The 13,609-nt window shown below is 58.4% G+C and overlaps 1 protein-coding gene and 1 pseudogene across 1 annotated transcript; one reads left to right on the top strand and one right to left on the bottom strand.

Moving 5' to 3' along the window:
- The first annotated feature begins 4,570 nt into the window (after positions 1 to 4,570).
- On the top strand, positions 4,571 to 5,508 carry LOC107158966 (annotated as a pseudogene).
- Positions 5,509 to 9,741: 4,233 nt separating this feature from the next.
- LOC107158840 (olfactory receptor 5-like) lies at positions 9,742 to 10,812 on the bottom strand. The gene has a single exon (XM_015505328.1). The coding sequence runs from the start codon at positions 10,810 to 10,812 to the stop codon at positions 9,742 to 9,744; it is 1,071 nt and encodes a 356-aa protein (XP_015360814.1).
- Positions 10,813 to 13,609: the final 2,797 nt, after the last annotated feature.

The following is a 13,609-nucleotide window of genomic DNA, read 5'->3' as shown; positions in this document are numbered from 1 at the left end:
CAGAGGCTGGGCAGCTGGCCTGGGCCGGGTGTGTGGGGCCCAGGCCACACAGAGGGAGTGTGGCCCATGCAGCAGTCAGCAGAGAGAGGGATCCTCTTGCCCTGCTCGATGCCCGAGTGCCTGGCACGGGCACAGCCTGGCTCCACAGGCCCCTGGCCAGTGATTTCCTCTGCTCCCTCCCTCCCTGGCCCTGGGCTGTGTCCACGGCCACCTTGACTGCAGGCCTGGGAGCAGGGACAGCGCCCACTCAGTTCATGTCCTTGGCACACACAGCACGTTCCGGAACAGGCGTCCGGTCAACGCGGGCTTCTCTACAGGTCCGAAGACCGGCTCCAGACCAGGAGTGCCCTTGCCCTCTTCCCCCAGGGAGATATCTTTCTGCCTGTCATTTAATTCCACAGAGACCAGGGCGGTCTCCCGGATGCTCCGCTGAGGCTTAAGCTCCCTCCCTGCTGGCAGACTGGCTGTGGGGACCCAGCAGCCCCAGACAGCGCCTGGCTCCGGACGGACGTGCCAGGCTGGAGTGAGGAGCCGGAGCGCTGGGCACCGGGCGCAGCAGTCCCAGACCCTGCAAGCCACTGCTCAGGATTCCCGCCCGAGTGGGCACCCCTGGCCCGCCCGAGAGCACGGCTTGCTGCAGTCCTTGGGGTAAGAGGCTGGGAGCCGGGCGGGAGGAGGGTCCACCCTGGAGGGAAGCCCGCCGAGGAAACCTGGGAGGGGAGAGGACGGAGAAGGGCCCACAGGGTGTGCCTGCTCCCCCAGCCTTGCCCACCACGCCCGGGTCACCTGCAGGAGGCTCCTGTGACCTGCGGCTTGGTTCTCATTCTACCCAGGGAGGAACCGCGTTTCTCCTGAAGAGCTGTTTGTTTGTTTGTTTGTTTGATTCCTGGGTAGTTTCATGAAGCATTCTTGATCTTTTTTTATCATTTTTAAAAAAATTTTTTAGTTTTTGGTGGACACAGCATCTTTTTTTTTTTAATGTGGTGCTGAGGATCGAACCCACTGACCCGTGCATGCCAGGCGAGTGCGCTACCACTTGAGCCACATCCCCAGCCCCCCCTTTTTTATGTGACGGTGGAATGCACTACAATTCTTACTACTCATATAGAGCCCAGTTTTTCATCTCTCTGGTCATACACACAGTATATTCACCAATTCCTTCTTCATACCTGGACTTTGGCTAATAATGTCCATCACACTCCACCATCATTAATAACCCCCTGCCCCCTCCCCTCCCACCCCTCTGCCCTGTCTAGAGTTTATCTATTCCTCCCGTGCTCCCCCTCCCTACCCCACTTGAGTCAGCCTCCTTATGTCAGAGAAAACATTCAGCATTTGGCTTTTGGGGATTGGCTAACTCCACTTAGCATTATCTTGGACAGTCCTTCAGTGCTGGACAGCGCTTGCAGGGCCAGGCCAGAGTCCTGACCGTCTCAGGGGCGTTTGAGAGTCAACCTTGGCTTCTTATGTGAGATAAGAGAAGAAAACAACCGAAGCACGGCAGAGGTGAGTCCACTGCTCGGGGAGGAGAGCCGGGACAGAGAGACTGGAGAGTCCTAGGGGGGAGCCGGGCAGGGAAGAGGGCAGCTGAGGGGTTCTTTACCACCCAGGGGTTCACTCAGTGCCAAGGACATGGGCTGGGGCCACACCCAGGCCCCCCCATGTCCACACCCAGGCCCTGGACAGTCCCCCAGGCCCACCCTGTCCACACCAGACCAGTCTCAGGTGGACGCCATCGCTGGCTTCAGGACTTGGCGGGCTCCAGGCACAGGACTGGAGGGAGCCTGCGGTGTGGACGGGCTGACCTTGCCGCGGGGCAGGCTGCATTCTGAGGTTAGATCTGTGACCAGGGGAACCCACACCCAGAGGAATAAGGCCACCCGGTTGGAGAGGGCTCCGGACGTGGCTCCGCCTGCCAGCCAGCGAGTGGGCAGCGCCACACGGGCACAAGGATACCTTCTCTTCCCAGGCCCCGCTCTCCTCACGGGGAAAGTGGGCTCCGGGAGGGCTGTGCCCAGGCCGCCGGGCCCTACCTGTGTGTCAACATCCTTGGTTTCCACCTCTGCAAAGAGGGATGTCCACTGAGGGCCTTCAGCTGCCCCTGCAGCCCTGGTGCTCCCCTCCTGGGGTGGGAGAAAACTCCCACTGTCCACCTTGGCCAACCTATTTCAAAAACAAGTCAGGACGGAAGGAAGGAGGGACGGAAGGAAGGATAAAATGCCCCCAAAGCTTCTTAGGGAGGAGGAAGAAGGCCGTGGTCCTGGGCCGCCGGCCTGGGGTCTCTGTTCTACCTACTGCCGAGGGGCTGGGGGAAGCTTGGCTCTTTGGTTCGTGGTCTCCACGTCTTTAAAACGGGGAGAGCGACACTCCTACGGGTTGAGGTGGGGTGAGAGGGAGTGAATGGCGACGTGCTCCGGTCATTGGCACCTGGTGAAACCCAGGAGCAGGACCGTCTTCTCTCCTGGCCTCACGCAGGTGCTCAGGATCTCAGGGTTGCCACAGCCCCTGGGCCTCTGAGGGAGAAAGAGGCCTGTCCAGCACACAGTGACGGCCCCGCAGAAGGCAGAAGACAGGTGGGCTGGGGGCCGGGCACCCTGTGCTGTTGGTTGGACAGAGCTGTCTTCCCGAGGGCAGGGAGACTGCTGCCCGCCGCCCACCTCTGCACCGTGCTCTGAGTGTCAGCCTTGAGGCCGCGGGCGCTGCACCGACCACCTGAGAGCCCGCGTGGTCCTCACGGGGTTCCGAGCAGCTGCCAGCTCACCACCTGAGTATTTTAGGAAAGATACACAAGAAATTAGTAAAAACAGTTACTTCTGCAAAGCAGAATAAAAGTGGAAGGAAAATCATCTTTTCACGTCTATCCTTTAGTATCATTTGAATTTTTCCCATTTTTTAAAAATTAAGCTAATTAAAATACAACTTATATATAATTTCGAGGCTTAAATGATCAGATTGTGAGGTTCCTGCGTCTCAGTTAACCGCACTGACCCACCTGTCCGGACCACATCAGCCCCTACTGTGGTTTGCAGGAGAAGCTTGCTTCTTGCGCAGCTCTGCGTGGCTAGGGAATGCGCTGGCTGGAGTCCAGGGTCTCGCCCACTCGGCTGGGGATGGTTTCCCTTTCCACCCAGGCCAGGGCTATGCAGCCCTGATGTGTGAACACCACTTCCGGCCCCGTTGGTGGGAAAGGGGAGGTCGTAGGTCTGCACCTCCATAGAGCACTGGGTGCTGCTGAGGCTGTTGGTCCGACTGAGAGGCAGGTCCTAGAGCCACACGTGAGGTGCTCACCCCCGGCACCGTGTGGGTGAGAGAACCAGGAAGAATGATTTGAAAGCCCTAATGTCTTCATTTAAAACTGTAGCACAGGGCACCTGGGCTTCGAGGAAAAGACTCCGCTTTGCAGGGTACTGAGAAAAGACGGACACGTTTGTTAAAACATCTCTATGCCAGAAACTCGGGAAACTTGACAGACACTGTCACCATCTTAAACAAAGACTTTCTGGAGGGGAGGCAGAGTCCCCTCCCGGAGAAATCAGGACTTAAACTTCCAGTGGCTTTCTAGGACAGTGACCTCGCCGATTCTCTCCTCTGATAAATGGTGAATTTCACCACTAGTTGCCATTGACCTCCAGATGACCAAACTCAGAAGGAGGGAGATGAGAAGCGTTCTCTACTCCAAGAGAAAGTCCACTGTACAGTGCTGAAGGCCACCTGGATTGTTACCAAAACTAATGACTCTGTGTAAATTTTTCCTCCCTGTCTCCTTCCTTCCTTGTAGTGGGGATTCGACCCCGGGGTGCTGTACCATGAACTACATCCCCAGCCCTTTTTATTTTATTTACTTATTTATTTTTAATTTTTTCTTTTAGTTGTTGATGGACCTTTCTTTTATTTATTTATTTATTTTTATGTGGTGCTAAGAATCAAACCCAGTGCCTCACACATGCTAACAAGTGTTCCTCCACTGAGCCCAGCCCCAGCCCCGCTTTGTATTTTTTATTTTGACAAAAGACCTCACTAAGTTGCTGAGGCTAGCCCGGAACTTGCGATCCTCCTGCCTCAGCCTCCCTAATGGCTGGAATCACAGGTGTGCACCTACTGTGCACCTATGGCAGCCCCAACGTGCTCAACCAGGTCTTCTGTGATGTCTCCCCGCTGCTCAACCTCTCCTGCACCCACGTGGCCCTCACGGAGCTGGTGGACTTCATCTCGGCCATGGTCACCCTCGGGGTTCCCTGACTACCTCCCTTTTGTTTTCTTAGATCACCTCCACAGTCGCTCAGGGGAGCCGATACCATTCATCCCATTTTATGGAGGGAAAACTGAGGTTTGCGTACCACCAACAACAGGCCGGGAGTTATAACAGCAGACAAGGCAGAATCCTGGACCCCGAGGCTTCCGCCCCCTGATCCCACTATCTGGGCCCCTTAGGTTGCACCACCACAGGAGGCCACGGAGGGCAGCTTGGAGCTGACAGGCTGAGGAGCCCTCACCCAGCCAGGCCGGCTCCCTCCAGGGCGAGGCGGGGGGCGGCTTTGCAGGGTGCCTCATGGATGTGCTTCATTCTCAGATGGAGCCGTCCCCGGAGCTGGCCAACGTGACCAGGGTCCAGCAGTTCATCCTGCTGGGCTGGTCCACCAGGCTGGGGGTCAGGGACGTCCTGTTTGCCGTCTTCCTGGCTCTCTACCTGCTGACCCTCCTGGAGAACACCCTCATCGTCTCCCTCATCTGCAGCCACGGCGAGCTCCGCAAGCCCATGTACTTCTTCCTGGGCAACCTCAGCTGCCTGGAGATGTGCTACGTGTCCGTCACCATGCCCACCCTGCTCCTGGGGCTGTGGGTGGGACCCTACCACCTTTCCTTCGTGGCCTGCATGACCCAACTCTTCTTCTTTGTCTCCCTCATCTGCACAGAGTGCACGCTGCTGGCCTCCATGGCCTATGACCGCTACGTGGCCATCTGCCGCCCTTTGCACTACCCGCTGCTCATGCGGCCCCAGGTCTGCTGCGGCTTAGCCCTGTCCTCGTGGGTAGGGGGGCTGGTGGTCTCTGCCGTCAAGACTAAATGCATCGCCAGCCTGTCCTACTGCGGCCCCAACGTGCTCAACCAGTTCTTCTGCGACGTCTCCCCCCTGCTCAACGTCTCCTGCACCCACGTGGCCCTCACGGAGCTGGTGGACTTCATCTCCGCCATCGTCATCCTCTGGGGACCCTTCTGGTGGCGCTGGCCTCCTACGTGGCCATCGGGAGGGCGGTGCTGCGCATGCCCTCCGCGGCCGCCCGCCGAAAGGCCTTCTCCACCTGCGCCTCGCACCTGGTGGTGGTGGGCATCTTCTACTCCGTCACCATCTTCATCTATGCCCGCCCCAGCCGCATAGAAGCCATGGACCTCAATAAAGAGCTGTCGGTCATCTACACGGTGGCCACGCCCCTGTGCAACCCAGTCATCTACTGCCTGCGCAACAGGGAGGTCCAGGCGGCCTTCCGCAGGAGCCTGCACTGGTCCTGAGGCTGACCAGGTGGCCGTGGCTGGGGAGACCTCGGACGGCCAAGGCCCTACTTTTCATTGGGACGTGACACACACCACATACAGTGGAACCGGACGTGGGGTGGCTTCTCGTGACTGGCGTCCTCCCTCGTGCGACGTGTGGGGCTGGTGTGTCTCGTCGGGTGCTGGGCGCTCACTCCTTCTCCGGGCTGAGCAGTGATCCTTTCCCTGGCGCACCACGCTCTGATTTCCGTCCGCTGCTGGCGACATCTGGGCCCGTCCACCCTTGGCTGTGGTGACCTGACAGGCTGTGCACACGTGCGCACGAGGGAGGCTTTGAGTGGACGCGTCTCCGGTCCCCTGGAGTTCAGGTCGAGGCGTGCATGTGCTGGGTCGTGTGCCCTTTTCCAAAGCGGACAGTACTGTGCTTTGACGATACCAAGTGCCACGTGAGTGAGGGCAGGTGGGGAGCCACACAGGGGCCTCGGAGCTGGAGCCGGACTCAGTCCTGGAGGAAGGGCTGCTCCTGGTGATCCCGTCATCACCCGTCCTCTGGGTTCCCCCGGGCCGAGGGGGCTTTGGGAAGGGGACGCGCCTGCTCCATGCCCTGCTGGCACCAAGGCCTAGACCCTCTTGGCCACCCGCTAGCATCTCTTAACATCTTTAAATGGTGTCTACACTTTGACCCAGGTATCCGCCTTTGCAAATATAAAAAAAAAAAAATCAAATCATTGTCCATAAAAGTAAGTGTCTGAGGCCGTTCAGTGTAGCATGGTTTCAGGTCTCTATTCCCAGAAGGAGCGTGGCCACTCACCAGTAAGGGCAAGCTACGGGTGAACTGGGGCACCTCCGCAGTGTGCCACATGAAGTCACTAAAAGAAGAGTCAGCTCTACGTACTGCTGTAAAGCCGTACTGCATTCATACATGAAGATGAGAATTCTACAATCTAAATAACTTAGATTCTGGAATTAGAAACGTTTAAATAAAAACTAGATGTCCACGTGTCTGTGCATAGGGTTTTCTGAAGGTGTAAAAATAGTTCAAGAAAGGGAGGAGTTTTTTTGTAGATTTTAGTAACTTAAGTTGTTAAGCAATATTGGTGTAATGTTTGAGAGGGCACGTTGGCGACGTGTGACTGTGTAAATCGTGACTTTTGCACACGGCTGTAAGAATGTTTTGCAAAGGAACATGATGAAGGACGTAGCAGTGGCTCTCTGTTAGGATGTCCACAGCACTGTGCATGTGAGGGACAGCTGTGGAAGGAGCTGTCTGCACATCGATGGGCCAACTAAAACGAGCCAGCTGTCCCCACAGGGTCACCAAGAGTAATTTTATAAATAAACTTATCACCGTGAAAGACATCGACTACAGATTGTGCTGTGGAAAAGTCAGGATAAAAACGGCCAAATGACTGTGTTTTAATTTGAAAATGTGCACATGTGATATTTCATCAAGATGGAACACTTCACAGGTGGTCGTCACGGTGTGGGGACTCGGCAGGCCTGGCTTGGCTGGTCTCTTTGCTGGCAGTTGACAGTGTCCATGAGCACATACTGCTTTTTGGATAGATTTTCACTTTTTAATATTAAACATGACTTTGCCAGAGACAGAGTGGGGCCTCCTGGTCTGCACAGGGAAGACCCCGGAGCGTCGGCCTCAGCCAGCCACACCCGCCTTCCCGGGTGCCTGCCGCTGTCCCGGGGGCTGTGCGAGGAGACCCAGCCCTTCGTTGCCCAGCCCAGGGCAGATCCCGCCAGGCCCAGCGGTCACCTCCTCTACGGAGTCAGGCCGCGAGTGCACCCTCCCCTCTGCTCCTGCTCGGGGCCCCATGGGGAGGCACTGGGCACACACACAGGAGCTTCCTCCAGTGGTGGAGACCTGGGCCGCTCACTGAGGGACGCCCTGTCGCCTGGACCCTCAGGCACGATGACTTCCTGCTCTCCAGGCAGACACAGCTTCTAGAGAACTCTCTGAACTGCAGACCACAAGCCCTTGACACAGACATCAGGGTGTCACCAGGGAGGGACGCAGGCGGAGCTGCTGAGCCCCTCGGCACCTGCTCTCCTGCCGAGTCTCCGCAAGAGGCCCCCAAGTCTCAGCCAGGACCAGCCACTCCGAGCTGTTCCCAGGTCTGGGGACAGGGACGTGCCCCCAGCGTGACACAGGAGCATGGCAGCCCCTGCCCACACACGGCAGGACACACGTGGACACAGGACCAGGGGAGAGGAGCAGGAAGGGCCCCAGTGGGGACCAAGAAGAGCCAGGGCAGCAGTCTGGGCCTGAAGCCAGCCCTGGCCTCGGGTGGACCGTGAAAGGAGGCCAGATACCCAGAGAGGGCACCTGAGGATCCTAGAGCCCAGCCCAGGCTGGCATCCAGGGCTCCTCCCCACACTGCAGCTGGGTGCCAGGGCAGGAGCAAGGGTCCTGAGGCCCCTGCACTCTAGCCTGCCCCTCAGTGACTGACCTCTCCTCGCTCACCACCACGTCTTTTCAGTGTCAAAGATGCACCATGGGCTCCATGAAAAAGCTGAACGTGCAGCCGCCATGGCCATGAGGGACGTGGGGAGCAGAGACCTGGCGCCCTTCCTCTCTAAGAGCCTCAGTGCCACAGGCACGTCCCCACCTTGGGCACAAGAGCAGGAGGAACAGAGGTCAGACGGGCTCTGGAGTGGCCATGGCGGCAGAGCCACCACCCATGTGACCCGGAGCTCCTCCTGGCCCTCTGTGAACTTCGGTCTCTCTTTGTTTCTGGGCTCATGGTGGTACCTGTCCCAGCACGGCTGACTGGTGGCTTCCTAAGGCAAAATCCACACCGAGCCCTGCACCCGGGTCGGGGCCCCAGGAGCTGTGCCAGCCCATCCACATCCCCCTACACAGCCAGCCCTGCCTGTCCTGCCCCCGTTCACCCCCACCCCGGCAGCCTGCTGTCCCCAAGAGCGGGGTCTGCAGCAGAGGCGGGAGGAGGGAGCCCCTGGCCAGCTGAGGCTGGTGGAGGTGTGGACTCCCTGGGGACTCGTCCTCTTCCCTGAGTGTACACAAGGTATGTCACCTTCTGTGCCGGCAAAGGTTCCTGCAAAGTCTCTGCACAGCCACCCTTGTCCACCTCAGGCAGCTTTTGTGTTCCCAAGGCTGGTTGATGCTATAGAACAATCACCCTGAATCCCAGCTGCACCTCGGCCTGGCTGTGTCCACTGCGGGGGGCCAGGTGGGGGAGGTTCTGCCAGCCAGGGGCGGGAGGTCATGTTTCACTCTGACCATCTCCATCAGGAGAGAAGAAGAGGGTAACTAAGTGCTTTGGCCTGGAAGCACCCTCACCAGCCCGAGCCAGGACCCTGGCCTCCCCTGGTCCAGCAGGTCCAACCCTAGACAGAGCTGGAGGGCAGAGGGCTGGAGACACCAGGAGCCTAAGACTCCTCGGGTCTTCAGTGTCCAGACCCGATGGTCACTGCTGTCAGAGTGGGAATTGGCATGTGGTCACCTTGGTGCAGAGCTGCCCAGTGTGTGTCCCCCCACCCACCCTCTGCACATACTCTGCCCCTCTATTCTTTGCCTCTGGAGAGATGAGCTCAAGGCACCCAGAGTCACAGCTTCTGTGTATGCCACCACATGCCTCCTGCAGTGTGCCCCAGCTCTCCCACGGCCCCCACTCCCACGGACCCCACTCCCACAGACGGCACCAGGACATGCTCCTCCAGGGGCACCGCCTCAGAAATTATTACTTAAAGTAAGTTTAAAGTCATGGGTGTGATGAGAAGGAAGGCCGCCCACTCCTGTTCCTCTTTTATCTTGTGACTTATTTATTGAACTATAAAGGTGACACCAGCAATCCAAAATATCCAGCACATAAAGCAGGACGCCAGCTCCCTGGTCCCCTCCCTGAACACCGGCACCCCTGCTGCGGTGTCCATCCAGATTCTTACACACACCTCAACCCCGGCCCTCTGCAGTCACGGTCATCGTGGCCCACAGACCTCTGATACGCGCAGGTAATGGCATCTCCTGCTTTTAACTGCAGGCCCGCGGGTCACCTCCCAGTCAGTCACCACGGGTCTAATTGAGGCCTTCATTCCTGCCTGGTTTTCACAGCAGGCGCACAGGGCATTAAAAGGTCTGAGTTATTACTGGCCATTTCCCCCAAAAGTGTCTACTCCCATTCCGCGGTCTCCCTGACTGACCCTGCACCCACGCGCCCTTCTCCACAGGAGGGGCACGCGGGCCGCCTCCTCTCCTCGCCCGTTTCTGCCAGCGTCCCTTCAGCGGGAGTGCTCAGTCCACTTTCCTCCGGCTTTCCTTGCTTCCTCGGGGTCACTACCTGCTTTGAAGCCTGCACCTGTGCTCTTGACCCTGCACTGCCGCGCGCCAGTGGGCTGCAGTTCCCGCGAGACTGCGTGGGGGCGCAGGGCCCCGCGCATCACCGCACGCACGGCCCGGTTGCGCAGGCAGTAGACTATGGGGCTGCAGGCGGGCGTGATCACTGTGTAGACCACCGACAGCACCTTGTTGAGGTCGGTGGACTCGATGTGGGTGGGCCGGGAATACATGAAGAGGACGACCGTGTAGAAGATGCCCATTACAACCAGGTGCGAGGCGCAGGTGGAGAGGGCCTTGCGACCTGCGGCCGCCGAGGGCATGCGCAGCACCGCCCTTCCGATGGCCACGTAGGAGGCCAGGGCAACTAGGAGTGACCCGCAGAAGATGACGATGGCGGAGATGAAGTCCACCAGCTCCGTGAGGGCCACGTGGGTGCAGGAGAGGTTGAGCAGGGGGGAGACGTCGCAGAAGAAGTGGTTGAGCACGTTGGGGCCGCAGTAGGACAGGCTGGCGATGCACGAGGTCTTGACCGCAGAGACCAGCAGCCCCCCCAGCCAGGAGGACAGGGCTAAGCCCCTACAGACCTGGGGCCGCATGAGCAGCGGGTAGTGCAGAGGGCGGCAGATGGCCACGTAGCGGTCATAGGCCATGGAGGCCAGCAGCGTGCACTTGGTGGCCATGAGGGAGATGAAGAGAAACAGCTGAGCTATGCAGGCTGCGAAGGGCACTTGGCAGGGGCTGGAGCTGAGTCCCGCCAGCAGGGTGGGCATGGTGACGGACACGTAGCACATCTCCAGGCAGCTGAGGTTGCCCAGGAAGAAGTACATGGGCTTGCGGAGCTCGCCGTGGCTGCAGATGAGGGAGACGATGAGGGTGTTCTCCAGGAGGGTCAGCAGGTAGAGAGCCAGGAAGACGGCAAACAGGACGTCCCTGACGCCCAGCCTGGTGGACAAGCCCAGCAGAATAAAGCTGTGGCTGATGGACCTGTTGGCCAATTCCAGAGACCTCTCCATCTGCGGAAGAGAGAAACAGGGGACCCGCCCACGTGAAGGGCCAGGGGACCCCCGGGAGATCCTTGGGACTTGCTGTGAGTTGATCCGTTCGGAGGAGCAGGTGCAAATTTGTGGAACTGGAAAGGGCAACCGTATGCCTGGCTTGCTGAGGCTGTGATTTGGGGCCAGACCCTGAACCTTGAACCTGTCACTGTCTGTAGGGTGGAGGTGACTCCACCCCACACGCTGGGAGTCGCTAGGGCACTACCCAGGCCACAGAGGGGGCGCTTCACCCAGTGGGGGAAGCTCACGTCATTGCTTCTCGAGGCCCTAAGTGGTCTGTTCTTGCTGGACTTCCTTCCTCTCCCCAGAGACTGTGTGTCCTGTCCTAAACAAAGCAGGAGTCCCGATCATTCTGAGACATGTGCTCTCTCCACTGGGCTAGTTTCTGAAGCAGAGTTGCCTCTGCTCGTTGGAAAGGCACGAGAAGTCATGTTTCCCCAAGAGGCTTCCTCCCCGAATAGTTGCAAAGGCAGCTCCTTCCAGGGAGGAAGGAGAGAAACTGCCCATGCCCAGCTGCAGTCGTGAGCCCAGTTCTGGGCTTTCTAAGCCCAGAGATGAATTTCTTTTCACCCCTGTCCCCGCCCCAGACAGATGGTCTCTATTCGCTGGCTCATGCCCAGGACTCAGGCAGTCAGTACCTGTTCAAGGGACAGAGGTGCAGGAGCACCGTCCTCTCTGTGCCCTAACACCGGGAATCCAACCTGAGACTCGGCGGGCGAGTAGAATATTTGGGCACACTTGTGACCTTATCACTTGTGTTTAATACCAGAGAGTCACTTAGTATGTGCCAGGTTCCAGGTGCCAGAAACAGCAAAACCAGTGCTGGTGACCTTTAGAAATTTATGATCTAGAGGGAGAGAGGGAGGGAGAGGGGGAGGGAGAGGGGGAGGGAGGGGGCGGGAGAGAGGCAGGGAGGACAAATATGAAAAGAGAATTTCAGAGGCTACATGCCAAGAGAAAGCAAGTCAGGGTGGATGTGTTCAGCCAGGTTGGAGGGGCCTGTTTCAGAGGGGCAGTCAGAGGACACTCGGGGGGGGGGACACTGGAGAGGGCCGGTGAGCTTGTTCCTGACTGATGAGCAGCTGCAGCTGAGCCGTGGGGGGGGGCCTTCCAGGCGCATCAGGAAAGCGCAGCCCAGCACCTTCAGGGACGGAGCGAGGGTGCAGGAGGAGGGCCGTGGGGAGAGGGGATTGGGCTTCCTCCTTCCCTGGGCTGTGCCACCTCCATCCGGCACCTTCTAAGCTCCTCGCGGCGTTCAGTTCTCTCCATTACACATTCCCAGTGCAAGCCGAGCTTCACAGGTAAGAAGAGTAACAGAACGGGGCAAAGCCCAGAAACACACCTGCCCCCCACAAGCTCTGTGAGGACAGTACTGGACGTGGGGGCGTCTCAGTGACCTGCTCTGGGATAATCCATGCTGGGCCCCTCGCCACCCCAGGACCCAACCCAGCCCCAGGTGGACTAAAAATATAAAATGAAGTGAATATCCCTAGGATAGATGTTTTATGACCTTGGACTCATAGAACACAACATGAAAGTCAGTCACTGAGCCCGCCTTCCTCAAAACTGGAAAACTTCAGTCATCCAGAGAGATTCTGAGTACCACAGCAGTTAAAAGTCCCCTGGAAAGGCTGTTTAGGATACATGTGACAAGGGTCCCTGGGTACACCGTGAAGACATTTACCAGCTGATGTGTAGTTTTCCAGTAGAAAAATGGAGGGAATGCCTGGATCATCAATAATCAAGAGCATGAAAATACGCTCATTTCATTAGGAACCAAGGAAATGGAAACTGAAACTAAAACGAGAGACCACTGTACACCCAGAGGATCGGCGGCAGGAGTGCAGCTTAACAGAGAGCACTTCCACACTCCGCTTCCAGGAGTCTAAAGTGGCACCATCACACTCCAAATAGGTGAGGCATTGTCTAGGAAGACTGAACCCGCAGCTACCCGGAATCCACCCCCAGTGTCCACAGCGGTGTCCCCGTGTTACCAGCTAACAGACCTGTCGGTGTCCCAGGTGCCCTGGATTGGGTGGATGCATTGTGGTCTCTGAGCCCCGCCTAACGTCACCAGAGGTCAGTCTCGGGAGCTGGTCGGCAGAGAGCTCCCTGGTGTGCAGGCTGAGCTTCCGTCTGCACAGAAGCCCGTGGGGCTGCTCCTGGAAACACTGGACATGCCAAGCGTCGTGCCCTCTTCAGAGCACAGTGCGCTCTGGGCTCCAGGCCCACGTCTGTACTGCCCGGCGCAGGCTCGGCTCTGTCCAGGTGGATGGTCCTGTCCAGAGTGGAGTTTGGCTGTGGCCCAGGTGGACAGCTCAGCCCTGCCCTGCCGTGGGCTCTGACCCCCCCGGGCTACCCCAGGTGGTAATGTCAGCGCTGTCCTCGGTACTGAAGGATTTCCTGCAGTGACCCGAGCACTGTCCCTCCTGGGCTGGACCACTTCCCTCTCGGGTCCCCTTGGTGGTGGCCCTTTCTCCGCCCCTTGCCCATCTCAACCCTGCACCTGACTTAGCTCCCCCAGGGGTTGCTTGTGTTGTCATTCCCCTATGACGACTCCAGATGCCCAGGTGTCCCTGGTCAGTCTGCTGGACACAGTGGGCAGTGTGGGGACGGCTCGAGGGTCTGAAGCCTTCATCACAACTGAGCTGCTCCCAGTCCCGTGGGAGGTCTGAGGCCCTGGTCTCTGCTGCCCGGAGCAGCCTGGCCAAAGCCTTCAGGGCGGTGCTGAAGGGTTCTCGCCTCTCCAGGCCCA

This window comes from Marmota marmota, unplaced genomic scaffold (assembly GCF_001458135.2).
Source record: "Marmota marmota marmota unplaced genomic scaffold, marMar, whole genome shotgun sequence".
Classification (NCBI taxonomy): Eukaryota; Metazoa; Chordata; class Mammalia; order Rodentia; family Sciuridae; genus Marmota; species Marmota marmota.
Note: the sequence above shows the minus strand (reverse complement) of the source record. Positions and strands in the feature narration are given on the sequence as shown.